The sequence below is a fragment of the Vulpes vulpes genome, chromosome 6, assembly GCF_048418805.1.
Source record: "Vulpes vulpes isolate BD-2025 chromosome 6, VulVul3, whole genome shotgun sequence".
Taxonomy (NCBI): domain Eukaryota; kingdom Metazoa; phylum Chordata; class Mammalia; order Carnivora; family Canidae; genus Vulpes; species Vulpes vulpes.
The window spans coordinates 101,448,016-101,469,228 of record NC_132785.1 but is presented as its reverse complement, the minus strand read 5'-3'; the positions used below and the strand labels follow the sequence as shown (position 1 = coordinate 101,469,228).

The 21,213-nt window shown below is 34.8% G+C and overlaps 1 protein-coding gene and 1 pseudogene across 36 annotated transcripts in view; both read right to left on the bottom strand.

Annotated features, from left to right (window-relative positions):
- Positions 1-21,213, bottom strand: part of GPHN (gephyrin) — a 620,367-nt gene that overhangs the window by 229,865 nt on the left and 369,289 nt on the right. For all 36 annotated transcript variants that reach the window (XM_026008409.2, XM_026008412.2, XM_072761754.1 and 33 more), the window contains one exon: positions 487-553. In XM_026008409.2, coding sequence (XP_025864194.1) covers positions 487-553 — 67 coding nt within the window. The remainder of the gene's footprint in view (positions 1-486; positions 554-21,213) is intronic.
- LOC112927179 (nascent polypeptide-associated complex subunit alpha pseudogene) lies at positions 18,067-19,593 on the bottom strand (annotated as a pseudogene).

Below are 21,213 nucleotides of genomic sequence, written 5' to 3'. Positions count from 1 at the left end.
GAAGATGCTGGAGACTAAAGGAAATAGCTTAACCTTTGGAAAGGGCTAGAGACTAACGGTCAGCATTATGGGCAGTACATGATGAGCCCCAGTAAAACTCTAAACACCAAAGGCTTGGAGCTTTCCTGATTGGCAATACTTCCTGTGCTGTTATACACTGATGCCAAGAGAGTAATGCATTCATGATTCTACAGGGAGAGGATAACAGAAGATCTGCATTCGGTACCTGTCTTCTACTCTTGGTTACTTTTAATGTGTATCTTTTCTGTGTCATAAACCATAACCATCAGTATATCTATCACCATATCTTTTGGTGAGTCTTTTTAGTGAATTATTGAAACTGAGGGAGGTTTTGGGAATGCACTGAATTGCAACTGGTGTCAGAAGTGAGGGGAGTCTCATGGAGTGCTCCAAGTTTTTTGTGGGCTAACTCTTGAAGTTGGCTAAAACTTGACACTAAATCATATAAATTTCAAGGTTGCTTACCTGAGATCCTTTCTTGCTACCTGGCAGGTTAATTATGAGAGTTTTCCCTCTGATTCCACATACAGGCCTGAAAAGGAAAGAGAAAATGGATGAATACTAAATTGCAGTGAATGATTGGTTTAAATACATTTAAGAACAAGATCAATCATTGTGAACAACTGTTTTAGAAAAAATTATCACAACTAGAGATTCACCAATTGCTATACAAATTGGGCCCTTTGGCTGAAGTATTTACAATAATAGTGTGATAGATTGGAAAAATGTACTGAATATGGAATCAGAATAAATTAGCCAATTTAAAGAAATAATGGCCAAAATATCTCCTTTCTCTAACATTCTTTATATCTCATACAATTCTAAGATTTCAATAAGAGAAATGTGTTAAAAATGTTTAGCACAGAAATATTTATGTTCAAAAGTCTAACACAAAAAGCACTCAAGAAGTGAGACTCACATTGTTTCTTAGAAAAGGGTGTAAGTCTTAAAGTAAAATAAAGTTTCTCACAAATGAATGGCAGTGGGGAACTCAGCTGCTGATGGGTCAATTGAAAAACATGGGCAAGTTAAAGTAGAAAGGCCTTTCAGAGATCACTGTAAATTTCCAAGCCACTTTTAAGCTAAGTAACTAGATAAGAAACATAAACAATGGAAAAGCACTGGAAGTTAGGAGTCAAGAGCTGAAGGCCTGGATTTCATATAAGAGTTGGAATCATGCTCTGCCAATAATTGGCTGGGTTACTTTACCTGGTAACATCTCATTTTCATCATCTGAAAACAATAGATTAGTTTATTTCTAAAATTTTACAACAGATTTTAAAAGTCATGTAAGAATCTTTCCCCAAAACAGAAGTTTGAGGGGAAAATGAGTTTACTCTTTAACTACATTCACTGTGAAATAATCTAAAATTGTCTTACATTTTATTTTTTCTTGTGTCCTATTCACAAAGAGTCAATAGCTATTTATTTTAAAATTTCCATATTCTTTTAAATTGAGATATAATTGACAAATAACATTGCATTAATTTTAGATGTAAAAAATGATGTGATACACACATATGTATATTTAAAGATTTTATTTATTTATTCATGAGAGACACACAAAGGCAGACATATAAGCAGAAGAAGAAGCAGGCTCCCTGTGGTGAGCCCCATGTGGGATTTGATCCCAGAACCCTGGGATCATGCCCTGAGCCAAAGGCAGATGCTCAACCACTGAGCCACCCAGGTGTCCCTTGTGTATATATTGTGAAAAGATTACCACAGTAAGTTTCGTTAACATCCATCACTACACAGTTACTAAATATTTTTTCTTGTAAAGAGAGCTCTCATAATCTACTTTCTTAGAAACTTTCATATACAATACAGCAGTATTAACTATAGTAACCATACTGACATTACATCCTCAAGATTTATTTATCTCATATATGTGAGATTATAAAGTGTTTATCTTTCTCTAACTTATTTTACTTCACATAATGCACTCAGGTCCATATATGTTGGTGCAAGTGGCAGTATATCCTTTATTTTTATGGTTCAGTAATATTCCATTGTACATGCATACCACAATTTCTTTATCCATTCATCTGTAAGTAAATATAGGTTGTTCCATGGCTATTACAAATAATTCTACAATGAACATGGGGGTGCAGACACCTTTCCAAGATAGTGATTTCATTTCTTTTGGTAGGTACCAGATGGAAATGCTGGATCATGTAGTGGTTCTATTTTTACATTTTTGAGCAACTTTCAAAATCTTTTGAAATAGTGGCTTTTCATAGTGGCTGAACCAATTTACATTCCCACTAACTTTACATCTTATCTCATCTTTTTGTAATAGCCATTCTAACAAATGTAAAGTGGTATCCCATTGTGATTTTGATTTCCATTTCCCTGATGATTAGTGATATTAAGCATCTTTTCATGTACCTGTTTGCCATTTAGATGTCTTATTATTTGGAAAAATGTCTATTCAGATTCTTTGCCCATTTTTTAATTGGATTTTTTCTACTGAGTTTTATGAGTTCTTTATATGTTTTGGATAACTTCTTATCAGATATATAATTTGTGAATATTTTCTTCCATTCCATAGGTTGCCTTTTCATTTTGTTGATGCCTTCCTTGGTTGCACAGGTTTTCAGAATGACATAGTCCCTTTTATTTTTGCTTTTGTTGCCTTTGCTTTTGGAGTCAAATCCAGAAAAACACTGCCAAGAATTATGTCTAGAAGCTTATTCTCTATGTTTTATTCCAGGAGCTCTATGGTTTTAGGTAGTCTTATATTCAAGTCTTTATATTGAGTTGATTTTTTCTATAGTTTAAGATAGTGGTCCTATTTCATTCTTGTTCATGTAACTGTCCAGTTTTCCCTCTATTTATTGAAGACAAATATCCTTTCCCCATTGTATATTCTTTGTTCCCTTGTTGTAAATTCGATTGACCATATATGCGTGGGTTTATTTATGGCTACTCTATTTTGTTCCACTGATCTGTCTGTTTTTATGCCAGTACCATATTGTTTTGATTACTACAGCTTTGTAATATAATTTGATCAGGAAGTGTGATGTCTTCAATTCTGTTCACTTTTCTCAAGATGCTTTGAACATTTGGGGTCCTCTGTGTTTTCATTAGGAATGAATGTTCTATTTCTGTAAAAAATGCCATTGGAATTTTGATAGGAATTGTACTGGATTTGTAGATTGCTTTAGGCAAAATGGACATTATAACAATATTAATTATTTTAATCCATGACCATGAAATATCTATTTATTTGTGTCTTCCTTTTTTTTTTTTTTTTTCAATGTCTTGCAGTTTTCAGTGTGTGAGATTTTTACTTCCTTGGTTAATTTTATTCCTAGGTATTATATTCTTTTTGATGCAATTATTAATGGGATTTTCTTAATTTCTCTCAATATTAGGGCATAGAAATGCAACTGATTTTTATATATTGGTTTTGTATCCTGCAACTTTACTAATTTGTTTATTAGTTTTAACAGTTTATTTTGGTGGAATCCTTAGGTTTTTTTTTTGTTTGTTTGTTTTGTTTTTTTACATATAGAAGCATGCAATCTGCAAATAGTTTTATTTCTTTTCTGATTTGGATGACTTTATTTTTTTTCTTGCCTAATTGCTCTGGCTAGGACTTCCGGTGCTATGGTTGAATAAAAATGGTGAGAGTAGGCATCCTTGTTTTGTTCCGATCTTAGAGAGAAAGCTTTCAGTTTTTCAGCATTGAGTATGATGTTAGCTGTGGACTTGCCATGTATATTACTGTATTCAGGTAACTTTCTTCTATATCCATATTGTTGAGAGTTTTCATCATGAATGGATGTTAAATTTTTCAAATGCTTTTTCTGCATCTGTTGAGAGGATTACGTGATTTTCTTTTTATGCTTTATTTTGTTATTGTGGTCTATCACATCAATTGATCTCTGGTTGTTAAATCATTGTAACCCTGGGGAAAAAATCCTACTTCATCATGGTTCTTTTAATGTACTGTTGTACTCAGTTCACTAATATTTTGTTGAGGAATTTTACATTTATTCATTAGGGATATTGACCTGTATTTTTCTTTTCCTGTAGTTTTCTTCTCTGGTTTTGCTATCAGGGTAATGCTGATCTTATAAAATGAGTTTGGAAGTGTTCCCTCCTCTTCTATATTTTGGAAGAGTCTGAGAAAGATTAGTATTAATTCTACTTTAATGGTTTCATAAAATTCACTAGTGAAGCCATATGGTCATTGAATTGGTGGAAGGTTTCAAACGACTGATTGAATTTTCCTACTGGTAATTGGTCTGCTCAGATTTTCTATTTCATGATTAAGTCATGGAAGATTGTATGTTTCTAGGAATTTATCCATGTCTTGTAGAATTGATCACAGTAGTCTCTTATGATCTCTGTATTTCTGTAGCATCAATTCTAATGTTTCCTCTTTTATAAATGATTTTATTTAGTTGAGTCCTCTTTTTATTATTTTTTGTGAATCTATTTTTTTAATCTTTTCAAAGTATCAGCTCTTTATGTCATTGATATTTTCTGTTGTTTTTTTAGTCTCTACTACCTTTGTTTCTGCTCTGTTCTCTATCTCCTTCCTTCTAATAACCATGGGCTTTAGTAACTTGAGGTATAAAGTTTAGTTATGGCCTAAAGTTGTTGGTATTTATTGCTATGAACTTCCCTCTTAGATTGCTTTTGCTTCATCTCTTAGGTTTTAAGTATGCTATATTGCCATTTTCATTTTTCCCAAGATGTTTCTTGATTTTGCTTTTGATTTCTTTTTTCACCCATTGGTTGAATCTCCATGTATTTGTGATTTTTCCAGTTTTCTTCTTGTAACTGATTTCTAGTTTCATTTCTAGAAAAGATAGTTGATATGATTTAAATCTAATTAAATTTATTAAAAATTGCATTGTGGACTAATATATGATCTATTATATACCATGATGTCATGATACATATCATGGAGAATGGACCAAGTGTGTTTGAGAAGAATGTATACTCTGCCACTTTTGGAAGAAAAGTTCTATATGTCTGTTAAGTCTATTTGATGTAAAGTGTCATTTAAGTTCAATGTTTTCTTATTGATTTTTTGTTTGGATGATCTATTCATTGATGAAAGTGGGGTACTGAAATCTCCAACTATTATTGCATTGATATTTTTCCCTTTAGGTCTGTTAATATTTGCTTTATATATTTAGGTTGCTCTTATGTTTAGTGCTTAAGTATTAACAAATGTTATATCCTCTATTTTTTCTTTTTAAATATTTTATTTATTTATTCATAGGCACAGAGAGAGAGGCAGAGACACAGACAGAGGGAGAAGCAGGCTCTATGCAGGGAGCCCGATGTGGGACTCGATCCCGGGTCTCCAGGATCACACCCCAGGCTGCAGGCAGCGCCAAACTGTTGCACCACCGGGGCTGCCCTGTTATATCCTCTTGTTGGAATGACCCCTTTATTATTATACAATGACTTCCTTTTGTATCTTATTTTAGCCTTTTTATTGAAGTCTATTTTGTTTGATATAAGCATAGTACCCCAGCTTTCTTTGGTTTTCCATTTGAAAAAATTTTTTTCCTCCTTTCATTTTCAATATACGTGTGTCCTTATATCTGAAGTGAATCTCCTGTAGGCACCATATAGTGGAGCCTTGTTTTTATTATCCCTTAAACACTCTGTTTTGGAGACCTTAGTCCATTTACATTTAAAGAAATTATTAATAGGTGTGGACTTGGTATAATTTTGTAAATTGTTTTCTGGTTGTCTTGTAATACCTTTGATTCTTCTCTTGTTCCCTTCTTTTGTGATTTGATGGCTTTCTGTAATGGTGTGTTTGGATTCCTTTCTGTTTATCTTTTGTGTGTCTCCTATCAATTTTTGCTTTATGGTTACCATGAGGCTTACATAACACAGATCTATAACGGCTGATTTAAGTTAATAACGACCTAAGTTTGAACACGTTCCAAAATTCTATATTTTTACTCCCTCCACCATGTTTTGTTTTTTGATGTCACAATTTACATCTTTTTAACTTGTATATTCTTTTATTTTTTAAAAAGATTTTATTTATTTATTCATGAGAGACAGAGAGAGAGACAGAGACACAGGCAGAGGGAGAAGCAGGCTCCATGCAGAGAGCCCGATGTGGGACTCAATCCCGGGACTCCGGATCATGCCCTGAGCCGAAGGCAGAAGTTCAACTGCTGAGCCACCCAGGCATCCCTAACTTGTATATTCATTAACAAGTTACTATAGTTAGAATTATTTTTAATATTTTTATCTTTTTAAAAAGATTTTCCTTATTTACCTGAGAGAGAGAAGAGAGGGAGGGAGCGAGTGAGCACAAGCAGGGGGAGTGGTGTGGAAGGCAGAGGGAGAAGGAGAAGCAGGCTCCCTGTTCAGCAGGGCTCAATTCCAGGACCCTGGGATCATGACCTGAGCCGAAGGCAGATGCTTAACTGACTGAGCCCCCCAAGTGCTCCAATCCTTTTGTCTTTTAATTTTCACATTAGATATAAAAGGGATCAACCCACCACAATTACATTAGACTATTCTAAATTCAACTACATATTTGCTTTTATGAATGAGATTTATATTTTCATTTATTTTCCTGTTATGAATTATTGCCCTTGTTTCAGCTGAAAGAAGCCCCTTTGACAATTCTTGTAAGGCCAGTCAAGCAGTGCTGAACTCTAGCTTTTGCTTGTATGGAAAACTCTTTCTCTCTCCTTCAATTCTGAAGGACAGCTTTGTTGGATAAAGGATTCTTGTTTGGCAGGGTTCTTTCTTTCCTTCTTTCTTTCTTTTCTCTCTCTCTCTCTCCTTGCATATTTTGTGTCACTCCCTCTGGCCTGCAAAATTTCTGCTAAAAAATCTACTGGTATCTTATAAAGTTCCCTGTATATAAAAAGTGTTTTTTTCTATTGTTATTTTTAATTTTTGACAGTTTAATTATAATGTGTCTTTGAGTGTCTCTTGGGATTCATCTAAGCAGTAATTTCCAAAGTGTAGTTTCTGGACCAGCAACACATGCATCATCATTTGGTGATTTGTTAGACATGCAAAATCTCTCATACTGCCCCTCTCCTCTCCTCACTGCTTTTGATCTACTGAATCACAAACTATGGGGGTGAGGTCCCACACTCATCATCTTATGAAGCTCTTTAGGATTCTAATAGTTTTGAGTTTTCAATGTAGTTGTTCAGTTTTTCCAATACCATTTGTTAAAGAGAATATGCTTTACCCATTGTATATTATTGCCTCCTTTGTTGTAGACAAATTGACACAAAAGCATGGCTTTATTTCTGGGCCCTCTAATTCTGTTCCATTGATCTAGGTGTCTGTTTTTGTCTCAGTACCACATTGTTTTGATTGGTATAATCTGTAGTATATTCTGAAGTCCAGGATTGTGAAACCTCCTGTTTTATTCTGCTTTTTCAAGATGGTTTTGGCTATTCAGGGGCTTTTGTGATTTCATATAAATTACAAGATTACTTGTTCCAGTTTTGTTGAAAAATGTTGTTAGTACTTTGATGGGATTGCATTAAATCTTTTTTTTTTTTTTTTTAAAGATTTTACTTATTTATTCATGAGAGACACAGAGACAGAGAGGCAGAGACACAGGCAGAGGGAGAAGCAGGATCCATGCAGGGAGCCTGATGTGGGACTCAATCTCAGGTCTCCAGGATCACGCCCTGAATTGCATTAAATCTAAGACTACTTTGGGTAATATGGACATTTTAACACTATTGGTTCTCCCAACCCATAAGTATGGAACACCTTTATATTTGTTTGTGTCATCTGCAATTTCTTTCATGAAAGTATAAAGTTTTGAGTTTAAGGTTTTTCAAATCTTTGGTTAGGTTTATTTCTAGGTATCCTATTGTTTTTTGGTGCAATTGTAAATGGAACTGTTTTCTTTCTGCCACTTCATTATTAGTGTATAGGAAGATTTTTGTATCTAAATCTTGTATCCCGTGTTTTTATTGAATTCGTTAATCGGTTCCAGCAATTTTTAAAAAAAAACTATTTATTTATTCATGAGGGACAGGGACAGAAAGGCAGTGACATAGGCAGAGGGAGAAGCAGGTTCCTGCAGGGAGCCCAATGTGGGACTTGATCCCCAAACCCGGGATCACACCCTGAGCTGAAGGCAGATGCTCAACCACTGAGCCACCCAGGTATCCCTCTAGCAGTTTTTTGGTGCAGTCTTTAGGGTTTTCTTTATTTTTTTTTTTTAAGATTTATTATTTATTTATTTATTTATTTATTTATTTATTTATTTATTTATCGAGAGAGAGAGAAGCAGAGACACAGGCAGAGGGAGAAGCAGGCTCCATGCAGGGAGCCCGATGTGGGACTCAATCCCGTGTTTCCAGGATCACGCCCTGGGCCAAAGGTGGTGCTAAACTGTTGAGCCACCCAGGCTGCCCCTCTTTAGGGTTTTCTTTTTTTTTTTTTAAATTAATTTTTATTGGTGTTCAATTTACCAACATACAGAAAAACACCCAGTGCTCATCCCGTCAAGTGTCCACCTCAGTGCCCGTCACCCATTCCCCTCCACCCCCCGCCCTCCTCCCCATCCACCACCCCTCTTTAGGGTTTTCTATATGTAGCATCATGACAACCTGCTAATAGTGAAAGTTTTATTTTTTCCTTACTAATTTGGATGTCTTTCATATCTTTTTCTTGTGTAATTGCTGTGGCTAGGACTTCCAATACTAGGTTGATTAAAAGTGACAAGAGTGGACATCTTTGTCTTGTTCTTGATCTTAGAAGAAACGCTCTCAGTTTTTCACTATTAACTATGATTTTAGCTGTGGGGTTTCATATATCATCTTTGTTATGTTCCCTATAAATATGAATGGATGTTGTACTTTATCAAATGCTTTTTATACATCTATTGAGATGATTAAATGGCTTTTATCCTTTCTCTTCCTAATGAAATGTATCATGTTGACTGATTTGAGAATATCGAATCACTCTTGTATACCTGGAAAAAAAACCCCACTTAATTATAGTGAATGATTTTAAATTATAGGGTTTGGTTTGCTAATATTTTGTTGAGGATTTTTTCCTCTTTGTTCATCAGAGATCCTGACCTGTAGTTTTCTTTTTTTTTGTGATGTCTTTATTTGGTTTTGGTATTAGGGTGAAATTTGCCTCATCGAATGAATTTGGAAGCTTCCGTTCCTCTAATTTTTGGAATAGTTTGAGAAGAAAAGATACTAATTTTTCTTTAATCATATGGTATTTGTCTTTCTCTGTCTTATTTCGCTTAGTATAATACAACATATTATAATATATATTATAATATACAATACAGTATAATACATCCCTGTCATTGCAAATGGTAAGATTACATTTTTTTAAGATTTCATTTTTTTGATGGTTGAGTAATATTTCTATGTGTGTACCAGACACACAAAACATACACACATACACACATTTTTCCTTTTTTAAAAAAGATTTATTAGAGAGAGAGAGAGAGCACATGTGTGTGCATGGGGTGTGGGTGGAAGCAGAGGGAAAGGGAGAAAGAGTCACAAGCAGACTCCACCCTCAGTGTAGAGCCCAATACAGGGCTTGATTTTATAATCCTGAGATCACGACCTAAGCAGAAACCAAGAGTTGGATGCTTAACTGACTGTGCCACCCAGGTGCCTCTATACTACATCTTTATTCATTCATCAATCGATACACATCTGGGCTGTTTCCATATTTTGGCTATTGTAGACATTGCTGCTACAAATACTGGAGGTCCATGTGCACCTTCAAATCACTGGTTTCCTATCCTTTGGATAAATACCTAGTAGTGCTATTGCTGAGTCGTATGGTAGCTCTATTTTTAACTTTTTGAGGAACCTCTATACTGTTTTCCAGAGTGGCTGCACCAGCTTGAATTTACCAACAATGTAAGAGGGTTCCTCTTTCTCCACATCCTCAACATCTGTTGTTTCCTGAGTTAATTTTAGCCATTATGACAGGTGTGAGGTATTATCTCATTGTGGTTTTAATTTGTATTTCCCTGATGATGAGTGATACTGAGCATTTTTGTTATATCCTGTTGGATTGTTCCCTTTGTTATTAAGTAGTGTCCTTTGACTCTTCTTACAGTTTTTTTTTAAAGGTCTATTTTGTATGAGATAAGTATTGCTAGCTCAGCTTTTTCTCACTCCCCTTTGTGTGATAAATATTTTTTCCATCCCTTCCCTTTCAATCTGCATATGGCTTTAGGTCTGAAATGAGTCTCTAATAGGCAGTATATAAATGGGTCTACCTTTTTATCCACTCAGTCACCCTATGTCTTTTGATTGGATCATTTAGTCCATTTGCATTCCTGTAATTATTGTACATATTGCCATTTTGTCACTTGTATTATGGTTGTTTTATAGTTTCAGTTATTTTTTCAAATAAATTTTATGCTCCCTTTTCTCCTTCTTCTCCTCCCTGACATCCTTATAATGCAGATTTTATTAACACTGGATGGTGTCACTGAGTTCCTTTAACATATTCTCATTTTTATTATTTCTTTTATTTGCTGTTTAGCTTGGTTGCTTTCTATTACTTTGTCTTCTAAGTTACCGATCCATTCTTCCACTTCTGCTAGTCTACCATTTATTCCCTCTTGTGTATTTTTTATTTCACTTATTGAGTTCTTCATCTCTGGTTCTTTTTATATTTTCTTTTTCTTGAAAGTCTCACTGAGATCTCCCACTGTTTTCTGAAATCTACTAAGTTTCTTGTAACCATTATTTTGAATATTCTATAAGGCATGTTGCTTATATCCATTTCACTTAGCTCTTTTGCTGTGATTTTGTGTTCAATTTGGGACATATTTGTCTGTCTCTTCATTTTGTCTGTGTTTTTTTTTCCCTACATATTAAGGAAAGTCAACATTTTCTGATCAAAAGGAGGTCCTATAGTGCCCTGTAGTGCAATGTCCCCTGTTCACCAGAATCTGGTGCTTCAGGGGTGCCCCTATGTGTGTTGCATGTACTCTATTGCTGTGGTTGAGCCATGTTTGCCTTCAGTCCAGTTGGCTGCCATGGCCCTGTGAGCTTGTTGGGAGCAGAATTTGGTCTCTATGCAGTAAAGGGGTTAACCTGGGGGCTGCCTTGGGCTTGCAGTTTGGTTAGATCAGATGCCTGCCTCAGTCTGTTTGCCAGAAATGAGACTGCACTCAATTGCAGGGCACTCCCCTTGTGCCGTTCTCCAAGAGGTTTCTTTGGTGGGTGCAGCTGGTAGTTAGATCAGATGTCTGCCCACAGCCCACTCTTGGAGCTGCAGTTGAACTGGTATGTGTGGCTATCTTCCCTACTGTCCTAGGCAAGAATCACTTAGTCACTTTGGAGTGGTGTTGGCCACTGTGGGGGCTGCTCACTGAATATTAGGTACCACTTCAGAGAGATTCCTGCTGAGTACGGCATGTTGGAAGGGGCAGTCCACAGGAGCTTTGCAAAGTCTCAGATGCTTTTCTAACTGCTGCTTTTACACTGTATCTTAGTGGGGTTGTTTGTCATGCTGTCTCTTTAAGGGTAAGAATTCAGTTTCCTATCGGGCATCAGCCTCTGGCTCTCTCAGAGCCAAGTCACTGGTTATTTAATTTTATTAATAATTTACTTAAGATTTTATTTATTCAAAAGAGACACACAGAGAGAGGCCGAGACATAGGCATAGGGCGAAGCAGGCCTGATGTAATACTCAGGATCAAGCCCTGAGCCAAAAGCAGACACTCAACCACTGAGCCATTCAGGGGTTCCATGTCACTGTTTTTTAACATTCTTAGTGTTAAGCCCCACTGACTGTAAAAACTCATGAAGTTAAGACTCTGGTTTTCAAAGTCAAATATTATGGGGATTCATCTTCCCAGCGTAGGTCCCCTATATCTGGGCTGCCTGGTGTAGAATCTGTTCTCCATTCTCCTGCTTGTGGTTCGTCTTTCAAGTTAGTTTGGCTCCTGGTCATAGTTAACCAGGACTCCACTCTCCCTACTGTTGTTTGTTTTTAATATGGCCTCTTCTCTACAATTAACTGTGGAGAGTCTGTTCTGCCAGTGTCATTTTCTGGGTTTGTTACACTGTTGGGGCTGTTATCTAGGTATATCCATGGGATAAGGTGAGCTTAGGATTCTCCTCCTTCCCAGGATCACGCCCTGGGCCGAAGACAGGCGCTACACCACTGACTCACCCAGGGGATCCCCTCTAGAATGTATTCTTAAGACACTGAGAATGATTGATGGATTCTATTGAATATTATCAAGTACTATATCCAAAATATTAGTCTAAGAAAACTGAAAGGGGATGATATAAGAGGTAAAGAAAAAAAAAGGCTGAAAATAGAAAAAACTAAACACAAGTTCAATGATTTTTGCTTGTTCTCTGATGTATCTGTTTCAGTACCTTATACAGTGCCTTGTTTTTTTCTAGAGATATCCTACTTCCTTTACTACTGTTTTTTTCATCTTTTTTCCTTTGGGGAAAAGATGAGGGAGAGAATTGACTTTTTCTTTTGCCATTATTGATGATAAAGAGATCAAGATGACTTGTAAGTAACTTAACATCTAATATTTAACTAGTGCTTGTTATCTGTCATATACTTTACATAATATTACACTCAGAATACCCATGAGGTAATCATTATAATTATCTTCCAGTTTTTTATATGTAAACATAAATTTCTGACATCTTCAACAGATACTACTTACCCTTTATTTCTAATTTTTAAATATTTCTACATCTGATACAGAAGATAAAATTATTATTTTTTGTCAGCACTAGAGTGAGATAGCAACACATTATTCAACAAAAGGTTGAGATATGTCTGAATTTATACTTATAAAATAAACCTCAGAAAAAAGAAATAGAAATAAGATAAGAATTTATGTTTCTTTCCTTTGAAAGATTATTCTGGTTTTATCTTCTTCAAAAATATCAAATTAGGAAACCCATAAACAGCCAGATATGTTCAACATTAAATGATAATAATACAAAAGCGTTTTTAAAAATAAAGATTATATTTTAAAATCAGGTCAACTCAGCTAGTGCACTAGCCTCATTAACAGATTGAATTGTCATTAATTTCAATATAGATTCATCTAGTGGAGAGTTATCAGGCAAAAACCAAAATATCAGTAAGTGTTAAGATAAATAAGTGCTATAGGTACATGAAAAGCTATGTGAATGACAGGAAGAGTGTTTTGGTCTTATGTGAAGGAGAAATAATGGCAATTAGGGAAGAAAGAAAGAAAAATCCAACCTGCTACCTGAAAAACAGGTGTTACAGAGGCACACTGGAAAAAATATTCCAGGCAAAGGAAATGGTATGTAAAAAGGACTCAGAAGCTGGAAAGAAAACCTGATGTGTGTGGTAACAATGAGGATGGATGGGTGGAATGGTGTAAATATTTGTGTCTCCCCAGAAAATTCATATGTTGGAATCCTTACCCCAATGTGATGGTATAAGGAGATGGAGCCTTTGAAACGTGCTTAGGTAATAAGGGTGAAGCCCTCAAATGGAATTAGTGCCTTTATAAAAGGGACTCCACAGAGCTCTCTCACTCTTGAACCATCATCACATAAGGCTACAAAAGTTAAGTGAGGAGTCTACATCCTGGAAGAGGCTCTCACCAGAACCTAAACACACTGGCACTCTACTCTCAGACTTCAAGCATCTAGAACTCAGAAGTAAGTTTCTGTTTGTTTAGAAGCCACTCAGTCAATGGTAATTTGTTTCAGCAGCCCAAGTTAAAACAGTAGGAAATGCTGTTACAAAGGCAGTTAGCAGAAATAATTTACATAGGCCCTGGAAAATAATCTTAAGTTGTCTGTATTCATAGGAAAACATTTCACTGAAGTTTTGAGAAGAGGAATAATATGCTGATATTTTTATTTTCAAAAGTTCTCTGGACTGTGATTTGAAAAATTGATTGAGTAGGTGGAAAACAGGAAGCAAAGAAATCAGTTAAGAGGATGTTGGAATAATAGGAGACGTGAATTAGAATGATTGCAATAGTAATAGAGAAAGATGTACAGGTTATAGTTCTTTAAGTATACTGACTTACAGTAAATATATTCTATTTTATATTCTAAACTATATTTTTTGAAACTTAATGAATAATTTTTTTAAAACGGGCTGTTTCAGTGAAAATTGAAAATATATTAATTTTATATTCTAAAATATTTTTTTGAAACTTAAATAAAGAATAATTTTTTAAAATGGACTATTTCAGTGAAAATTGGTCCTAATCAAGATTTATACTGAAATTTTGATATATTGTGTTAAACTTATAATCAAGGATATATAAAGAATATTTAAAAATAATTTTGCCTCCCTTAAAAATAAATTTTATTAAGTATTAAATACATAAAAATTATATTGCACCTATATAATGTAGACACTAGTAAGAACCCATCTGTGTATCTATAATCTAGGTTATTAATTATTAAATACATAAAAATTATATTGCACCTATATAATGTAGACACTAGTAAGAACCCACCTGTGTATCTATAATCTAGGTTAAGAACCCACCTGTGTATCTATAATCTAGGTTAAGAAAGTAATCTATACTATTACTTATGTATTCGAAGACTACTGTGTGCCTTATCATGATTTCAAGTCCCTTTTTTCTAAAAAACTTTTTTCCTAAGTCTTAAAACCATTTCCTTTCTGATTTTTATAACTTTATTGAAAAAGAGTCTACATACTATACAACTTACCCATCGAAAGTGTACAATTAAAGATTTTTTAAAGTATATTTACAGATTTGTGCAACCATAATCAAGATAAATTTTGCAACATTTTTATCAGTATGACCAAAAAAATCCCCTACCCATCAGCAGTCCACATTTTTTTTTAAGATTTTATTTATTTATTCATGAGAGACAGAGAGAGAGAGAGAGCAAGAAGCAGGCTCCATGCAGGGAGCCCGATGCGGGACTCGATCCTGGGTCTCCAGGATCACGCCCTGGGCTGAAGGCTGCGCTAAACCGTTGAGCCACCCGGGCTGCCCCAGTCCACATTTTTTTCCAATCCCTAGCCCCATGCAACCAGTAATCTACTTTGTCTCTGTAAGTTAGAACATTCTGAACATTTTATGTAAGTGAAATCGGATAACGTGGACTTTTGTGACCAGCTTCTTTTACTTAGCATAATGTTTTCAGGGTTCATCCATGTTGGAGCATACATTAATCATTCATGTACTTAAAAATACTTTTGCACATATGTTTATCTAAATATATTGTTCTTTTCAGTTTAGCATGTTTTTGAAATTTATACAAATGGAATTATACTGTATATATTATGTAACTTCGTTTTCTCTCTCAACATCGTGTTTTTGATATTCCTCCATGCTAATGTACGTAGCTATGGTTCATCAGCTATGGTTCACTGATGGTACAATTTTCTATTGTATAAATATACCACAATTTATTTATCTGTTCTTCTGTTTATGGGCATCTTTTGCTCCCATTTGTTGCTTTTACAAAAAATTCAGCTATTAAAAAACATTCCCTTACATTTCTCTTTGTACATATGTATAGGCTTTCTAAAAGGCAATGTTCTTTAACTTGTAGGTCAAAGCCAATTAATAGGGCAGTAAACTGATTTAAATACATATAAGTAGCATGCCAAAAAACTAAAAAAGAACATAAAGTATCAGCATGTCTTCCTTTAGTTAGAATTATTGTTTCCCAAACCTTCTGTTATATATATATATATAGTATTACAATGTATTTGTATTTCTTACTGCCTCTCATGGTCAAAAAGTGTAAGCTACCTTTCTAGGGTATATTACTAGATGTGGTTTAGGAGTCATAGGAATAAGCAGATGTGCACCATTACTATATAAAAACAAACCATTTTTGACACTCCTACCAGCATTATTGCTGCCTATTTCGACAAGGCTGATGTTGACAGCTTTCTTTTTAATGTTGGTTGAATGACTAGATGATAGACAAGTCAAGTAAAAAAGCAACCACGGTAAAATATTAATGGTAGAATTTAGGTAGAATTTATAAGGGTATTTACTGCACAATTCTTTTAATGTGGTAAATAAAAGGTCAGGGTAAAGTTGCCTCAACTTCTTAAAGTTTTTTTACAAAGCAATACCATACTGGAATATCCCTTCATTCTAACCAACATTCAGCTGATCTTATCCTATAAACTGCTCCGATAATACCACTTCCCCTAATAAATGTCCAACAGAGTTACTAGAAAAGAATTACATTATTCATCTTGACCAGTTTGGATCAGGGTATCCTCTTGGTATTCTTCATATATTCTATTCACTATCTTTATCCTGTTTTCCCACTTTTACAAATGTACTGGAACACTGTATAAGCACCTTATTGTTCATTTATATACTGGACTGTTATTTTTTTCTGTAACTAAAGTCTCTTTATCTGTTTGTGCCAGGTGTTCAAGACTCATAAACTTCTGGAGGGCAGGTATGGACTAATAATACAATGTTATCGTTTATACACTAAATAAATCCATTTTTATATAACAAGGGAAGTTCAGAAAATTGAGCTAAAGTTATCATCTCCACATCATAAAATAAAAAAAAAAAACAAAATAAACCTTTTGAAAGGCTCTATTTGAAAAAATACATTTTGGATTTATAGAATAGCAATTGATGTATATATCTGGATCTTTTACTAGATGAACTTTTCCATTGGTTCTAAAAGACTACTGATTTTTTGTGTCTATACAGGTAATCATTAAGTTCTATTTCAACCTTTTCACAGTGCTTATACTATTTCTTTCTCTCTTTCACTTTGTGCAATGTTGAACAGAAGTAGCTACAGTAGGACTCTTATTCTTAACTTTAAAGCATCTATTAACTGTATTTGCTTGATCAGGTTAAGGAAGTCCCCTTCTAATCCTAGCTTGCTAAGAATTGTTATTCATAAAATGGGTGTTGAATTTTATTAAATGCTTTTTATAAATCAATTAAGAAGACTATATGGTATATCTCCTTTAATTTATTAATGTGGTGATTCACGTTAAGCAGTTATCTAATGTTGAACCATCTTCGTATCTTTGACATATCCTTGATGTATTGTTTTTTTATATATTGCTGAGTTGGTGTGTTAATATTTTATTTTTGAAGTTTTTTTCATCTATGTTCACCATGATATTACTACACCTCTCATTTGTTTCTACTATTCTTTTCTGGTTTTGGTAGTAAGACTTATTGTAGTCTCATAACATGAATTAGGAAATGTTTACATTTCCACTATTCTCAGGAAGAGTTTATGTAAGATTGGAATTATTTGTTCCTTGCACAGAATATGGTTCTAAAATGAGTTTAACTGCTTTTTTAAAAATAGAAATTTTTTGAACAACTTTAGACTTACTGAAAAATTGAGAATATTAAAAATATAGAGTACAGGGGATCCCTGGGTGGCTCAGCGGTTTAGCGTCTGCTTTTGGCCCAGGGTGTGATCCTGGAGTCCCGGGATTGAGTCCCTTGTCGGGCTCCCTGCATGGAGCCTGCTTCTCCCTCTGCCTGTCTCTCTCTCTCTCTCTCTCTCTGTGTGTCTATCATGAATAAATAAAATCTTAAAAAAAAAAAGAATATACAGTACACATATATCCTGCACCCAGTTTACCCTATATTTAACATCTTAAATCAGCATGGTATATTTTGTTAGAATTAATGAACCAATATTGGCATATTATCATTAGCTAAAGTCCATACATTATTTAAATTTCCTAATGTCCTTTCTCTGTTGAAGGATCTCATCTAGATTGCCATATTACAATACTTAATTTTCATTTTTTTTCATCCAAAAAGCCAAAACTTTATTAATGATAGAAACAGTACAGGGATCCCTGGGTGGCGCAGCGGTTTAGCGCCTGCCTTTGGCCCAGGGCGCAATCCTGGAGACCCGGGATCGAATCCCATGTCGGGCTCCCGGTGCATGGAGCCTGCTTCTCCCTCTGCCTGTGTCTCTGCCTCTCTCTCTCTCTCTCTGTGACTATCATAAATAAAAATAAAAAAAAAAAAAAGAAAGAAAGAAACAGTACAAATTTCAAAAACCAAGCTCCAGTTATTCTTTTGAAACACCAAAAAAAGCCCTTGTTTTATTACGGTTACATTGTTAGTTCTATAATAGTATTTACAATATCATTACTGTTTCTTCAGAGCTCAGACTGCCTTTGCTCTTGACACATTTGCTTGTGACATGACCAATTCTATGTCCTTAACGTCTACACCCATCTCATCAACCTCTTCCCCTTCACTCTCCTCTTGTATAGTTGGACTCTGTATGTTTTCTTGGATGTTTGAGACAGCTTCACCTTGAACTTTGAATTTCTCAGCAGCTGCTAGTTGTGCTTGCTGAGATAAGTCCTCGATCTTGGCTTCCCCCAAAACTATGCAGGTATCTGAAGCTGGACTCTTGTAAACATCTGGTTTTGTGATGGCAAACAGGATATTATTAGATTTCTGGACAGTGACTCTTGTAAGCCCTGTAACCTGTTGAAGACCCAGTTTGGACACATAGCCTTTCATGCCTTTTCACTCTGGCTCTGTTTGGCTTTGCTTTACTGACTGTTTTTTCATCGATTTCAGCTGCTGTTGCCAGCTGGGCTTGTTGTGTGGTTGCTTGTGTGGAATCCTGTTCCTCAAGTTCTAGTACTGATTCATCACTGTCAGATTCTGTTCCAGACCTTGTCTCAGTCTGGGGCTGTGGCAACTCCTGCTCTGCAGCTGGGACAGTTTCTGTGGCTTCACCAGGCATTTTGTGCGGGGAGAATAATTTTCAAGTCTCGTTATGCTCCTCATGGCTTTGACAGTTTCCCAGACTTTCCTTGGATTTAATGGCCTTGAGTTTTGAGGAGTACTGGTCAGGTTATTTTGTAGGGTGCCCATTACTCAAGTTTCTCTAATATTTTTCTCATAAAACTAGAGTTGTGGGATTATGGGGGAGGAAGACCATAGAATTAAAGTGCTCTTTCATCACATCATAATCAAAGATACAAAAATCAGATCATGATACATGAATGTTACTGACTTTGATTACCGGAGGTATTTGTCAGATTTCTCCACATTAATTCATTCCCTATCTATACTGTACTCTTAGGAAGGAGATCATTGCATGCAGCCCACACCAAGGAGTGGGAAGTTAATATGCCCCCACCTTCAGGGTAAAGTATCTACATAAATAATTTGGAAGTTTTCTACATGAAAGATTTGTCTCTTTTCTCTTAATATTAACTTATTTAACCATTTATTTTTATTTGTATTTATATATATATTTATATGTATATATAAATATTCATGGATATATTCATGGATATTTATACCTTAGGTTATAATAAAGTACCATGACATTTTGTTGTTCGAACTGTTTCAACTTTTGCCATTGGGAGCTTTGTCAGTTTGTTCCTATGTGTCTTTGATATACATTCATCAGTGTGGTTTTCTGTTTTCTTTTTTGAGGACTTCCTTACTTTTGGACACTTGAAGAAACTCCAGGCTTATCTTGTATATTTCTTGCTCCAGTACTGGAATTAGCCATTTGTCTAAGGAAAAATTCCCTTTATTGGTCAATATAATTAAAAAACCAAGATAAGGGCATTAGGTAAGCTTGTTGTTACTGAGGTACTATTTCCTTCAGACCCTTTCCGGCAAGAGAGGAAAGGAATATGTGTGCCTGCTAAATTGTGTGTGTGTGTGTGTGTGTATATATATATATATATATATATATATATATATATATATATATATATATTTCTATCTATAACCATTTATATGGTTAATATTAATTAACATTAACCTAATGTTAACCTAAACATAATTAAAATTAAATATAATATTAAACTAAACATGAATACATAATGAAGTCTCCAACTCTCAACACATAGATCATTCTGGGCTCCTCCTACTGCAAATATGTGCTTTCTCTACTAATGAGAAATGTGGTTCCTGCCATACATCATCTATTTACTTCATTGCTTAAACAAACATAGCAAACATATAGAGTAATATCAGGATTGTTAACCCATACTCCCAACGGATAGAACACCCAGAATAACCAATGAAACGAAGAGGTCTCAAAATAAGTGAAAAAAAAATGCAGTCATTGCAAACGAAAAGAAACATATCAGATTTGTGGGATGCACCTAAGACAGTGCTTCTAATAATACATTAAAAAAGTTGTAAAATCTCAAATCAACAATATAAGCTCCCAGCTTAAGGAGAGTATAGAGCAAAATAAACCCAAAATAACATTCTATGTACCCCCCTCCCCCGTTCTTGAATAAATGACAACTTTGCTGGATATAAAATTCTTCCCAAATCTCATCAGCATATTACTAAAGGACTATTTAAAATAGTTCCTTTCTGTGGAGAAAAAGGAACCTCTTGCACTGCTGATGGGAATGCAAACTGGTGCAGTGACTCTGGAAAACAGGATGGAGGTTCCTCAAAAAGATAAACAGAACTACCTTATGATTCAGCAATTGCACTACTAGGAATTTACCCCAAGAATACAGAAATACTAATTTAAAGGGATACATGCACCCTGATGTTTATAGCATCATTATCTACAATATCAAATTAGGGAAACAGCCCAAATGTCCATTGGCTGATAAATGGATTAAGATGGATTCTTCCAAAAGAGAATGAAATCTTGGCATTTAGAATGATGTGGATAAAACTAGACAGTATTATGCTAAATGAAAAAGTGAAATAAGTTAGAGGAAGATAAATACCATATGATATCACTCATATGTGGAATTTAGGAAACAAATGAGCATAGCGGGGAAAAAGAGAGACGCAAACCAAGAAACAGATTCTTAACTTTGGAGAACAAACTGATGGCTACCAGAGGGGAGATGGGTGGTGGGATGGGTTAAATAGGTGATGGGGATTAAGGAGGGCACTTGTAATGAGTACCAGGTATTATATCCAACTGTTGAATCACTAAATTGTTCACCTGAAACAAATAATACACTACATATTAACGAATTGGAATTTAAATAAAAACTTTAAAAAATGACCTAAAAAGAAATCCAGTTTCTTTTATCTAGTACACAAAGTACGGCTATCAAGAAAACAAATTACAAGGCATACTAAAAGGCAAAAAATACAATTTAAAAAGACAGAGTAAACATCAGAACCAGACATGGTGGGGATTATGGAATTATCAGACCAGGACTTTAAAATGAAGATTAATTAATATGCTAAGGACTATAATGGATAAAGATGAACAGATGGGT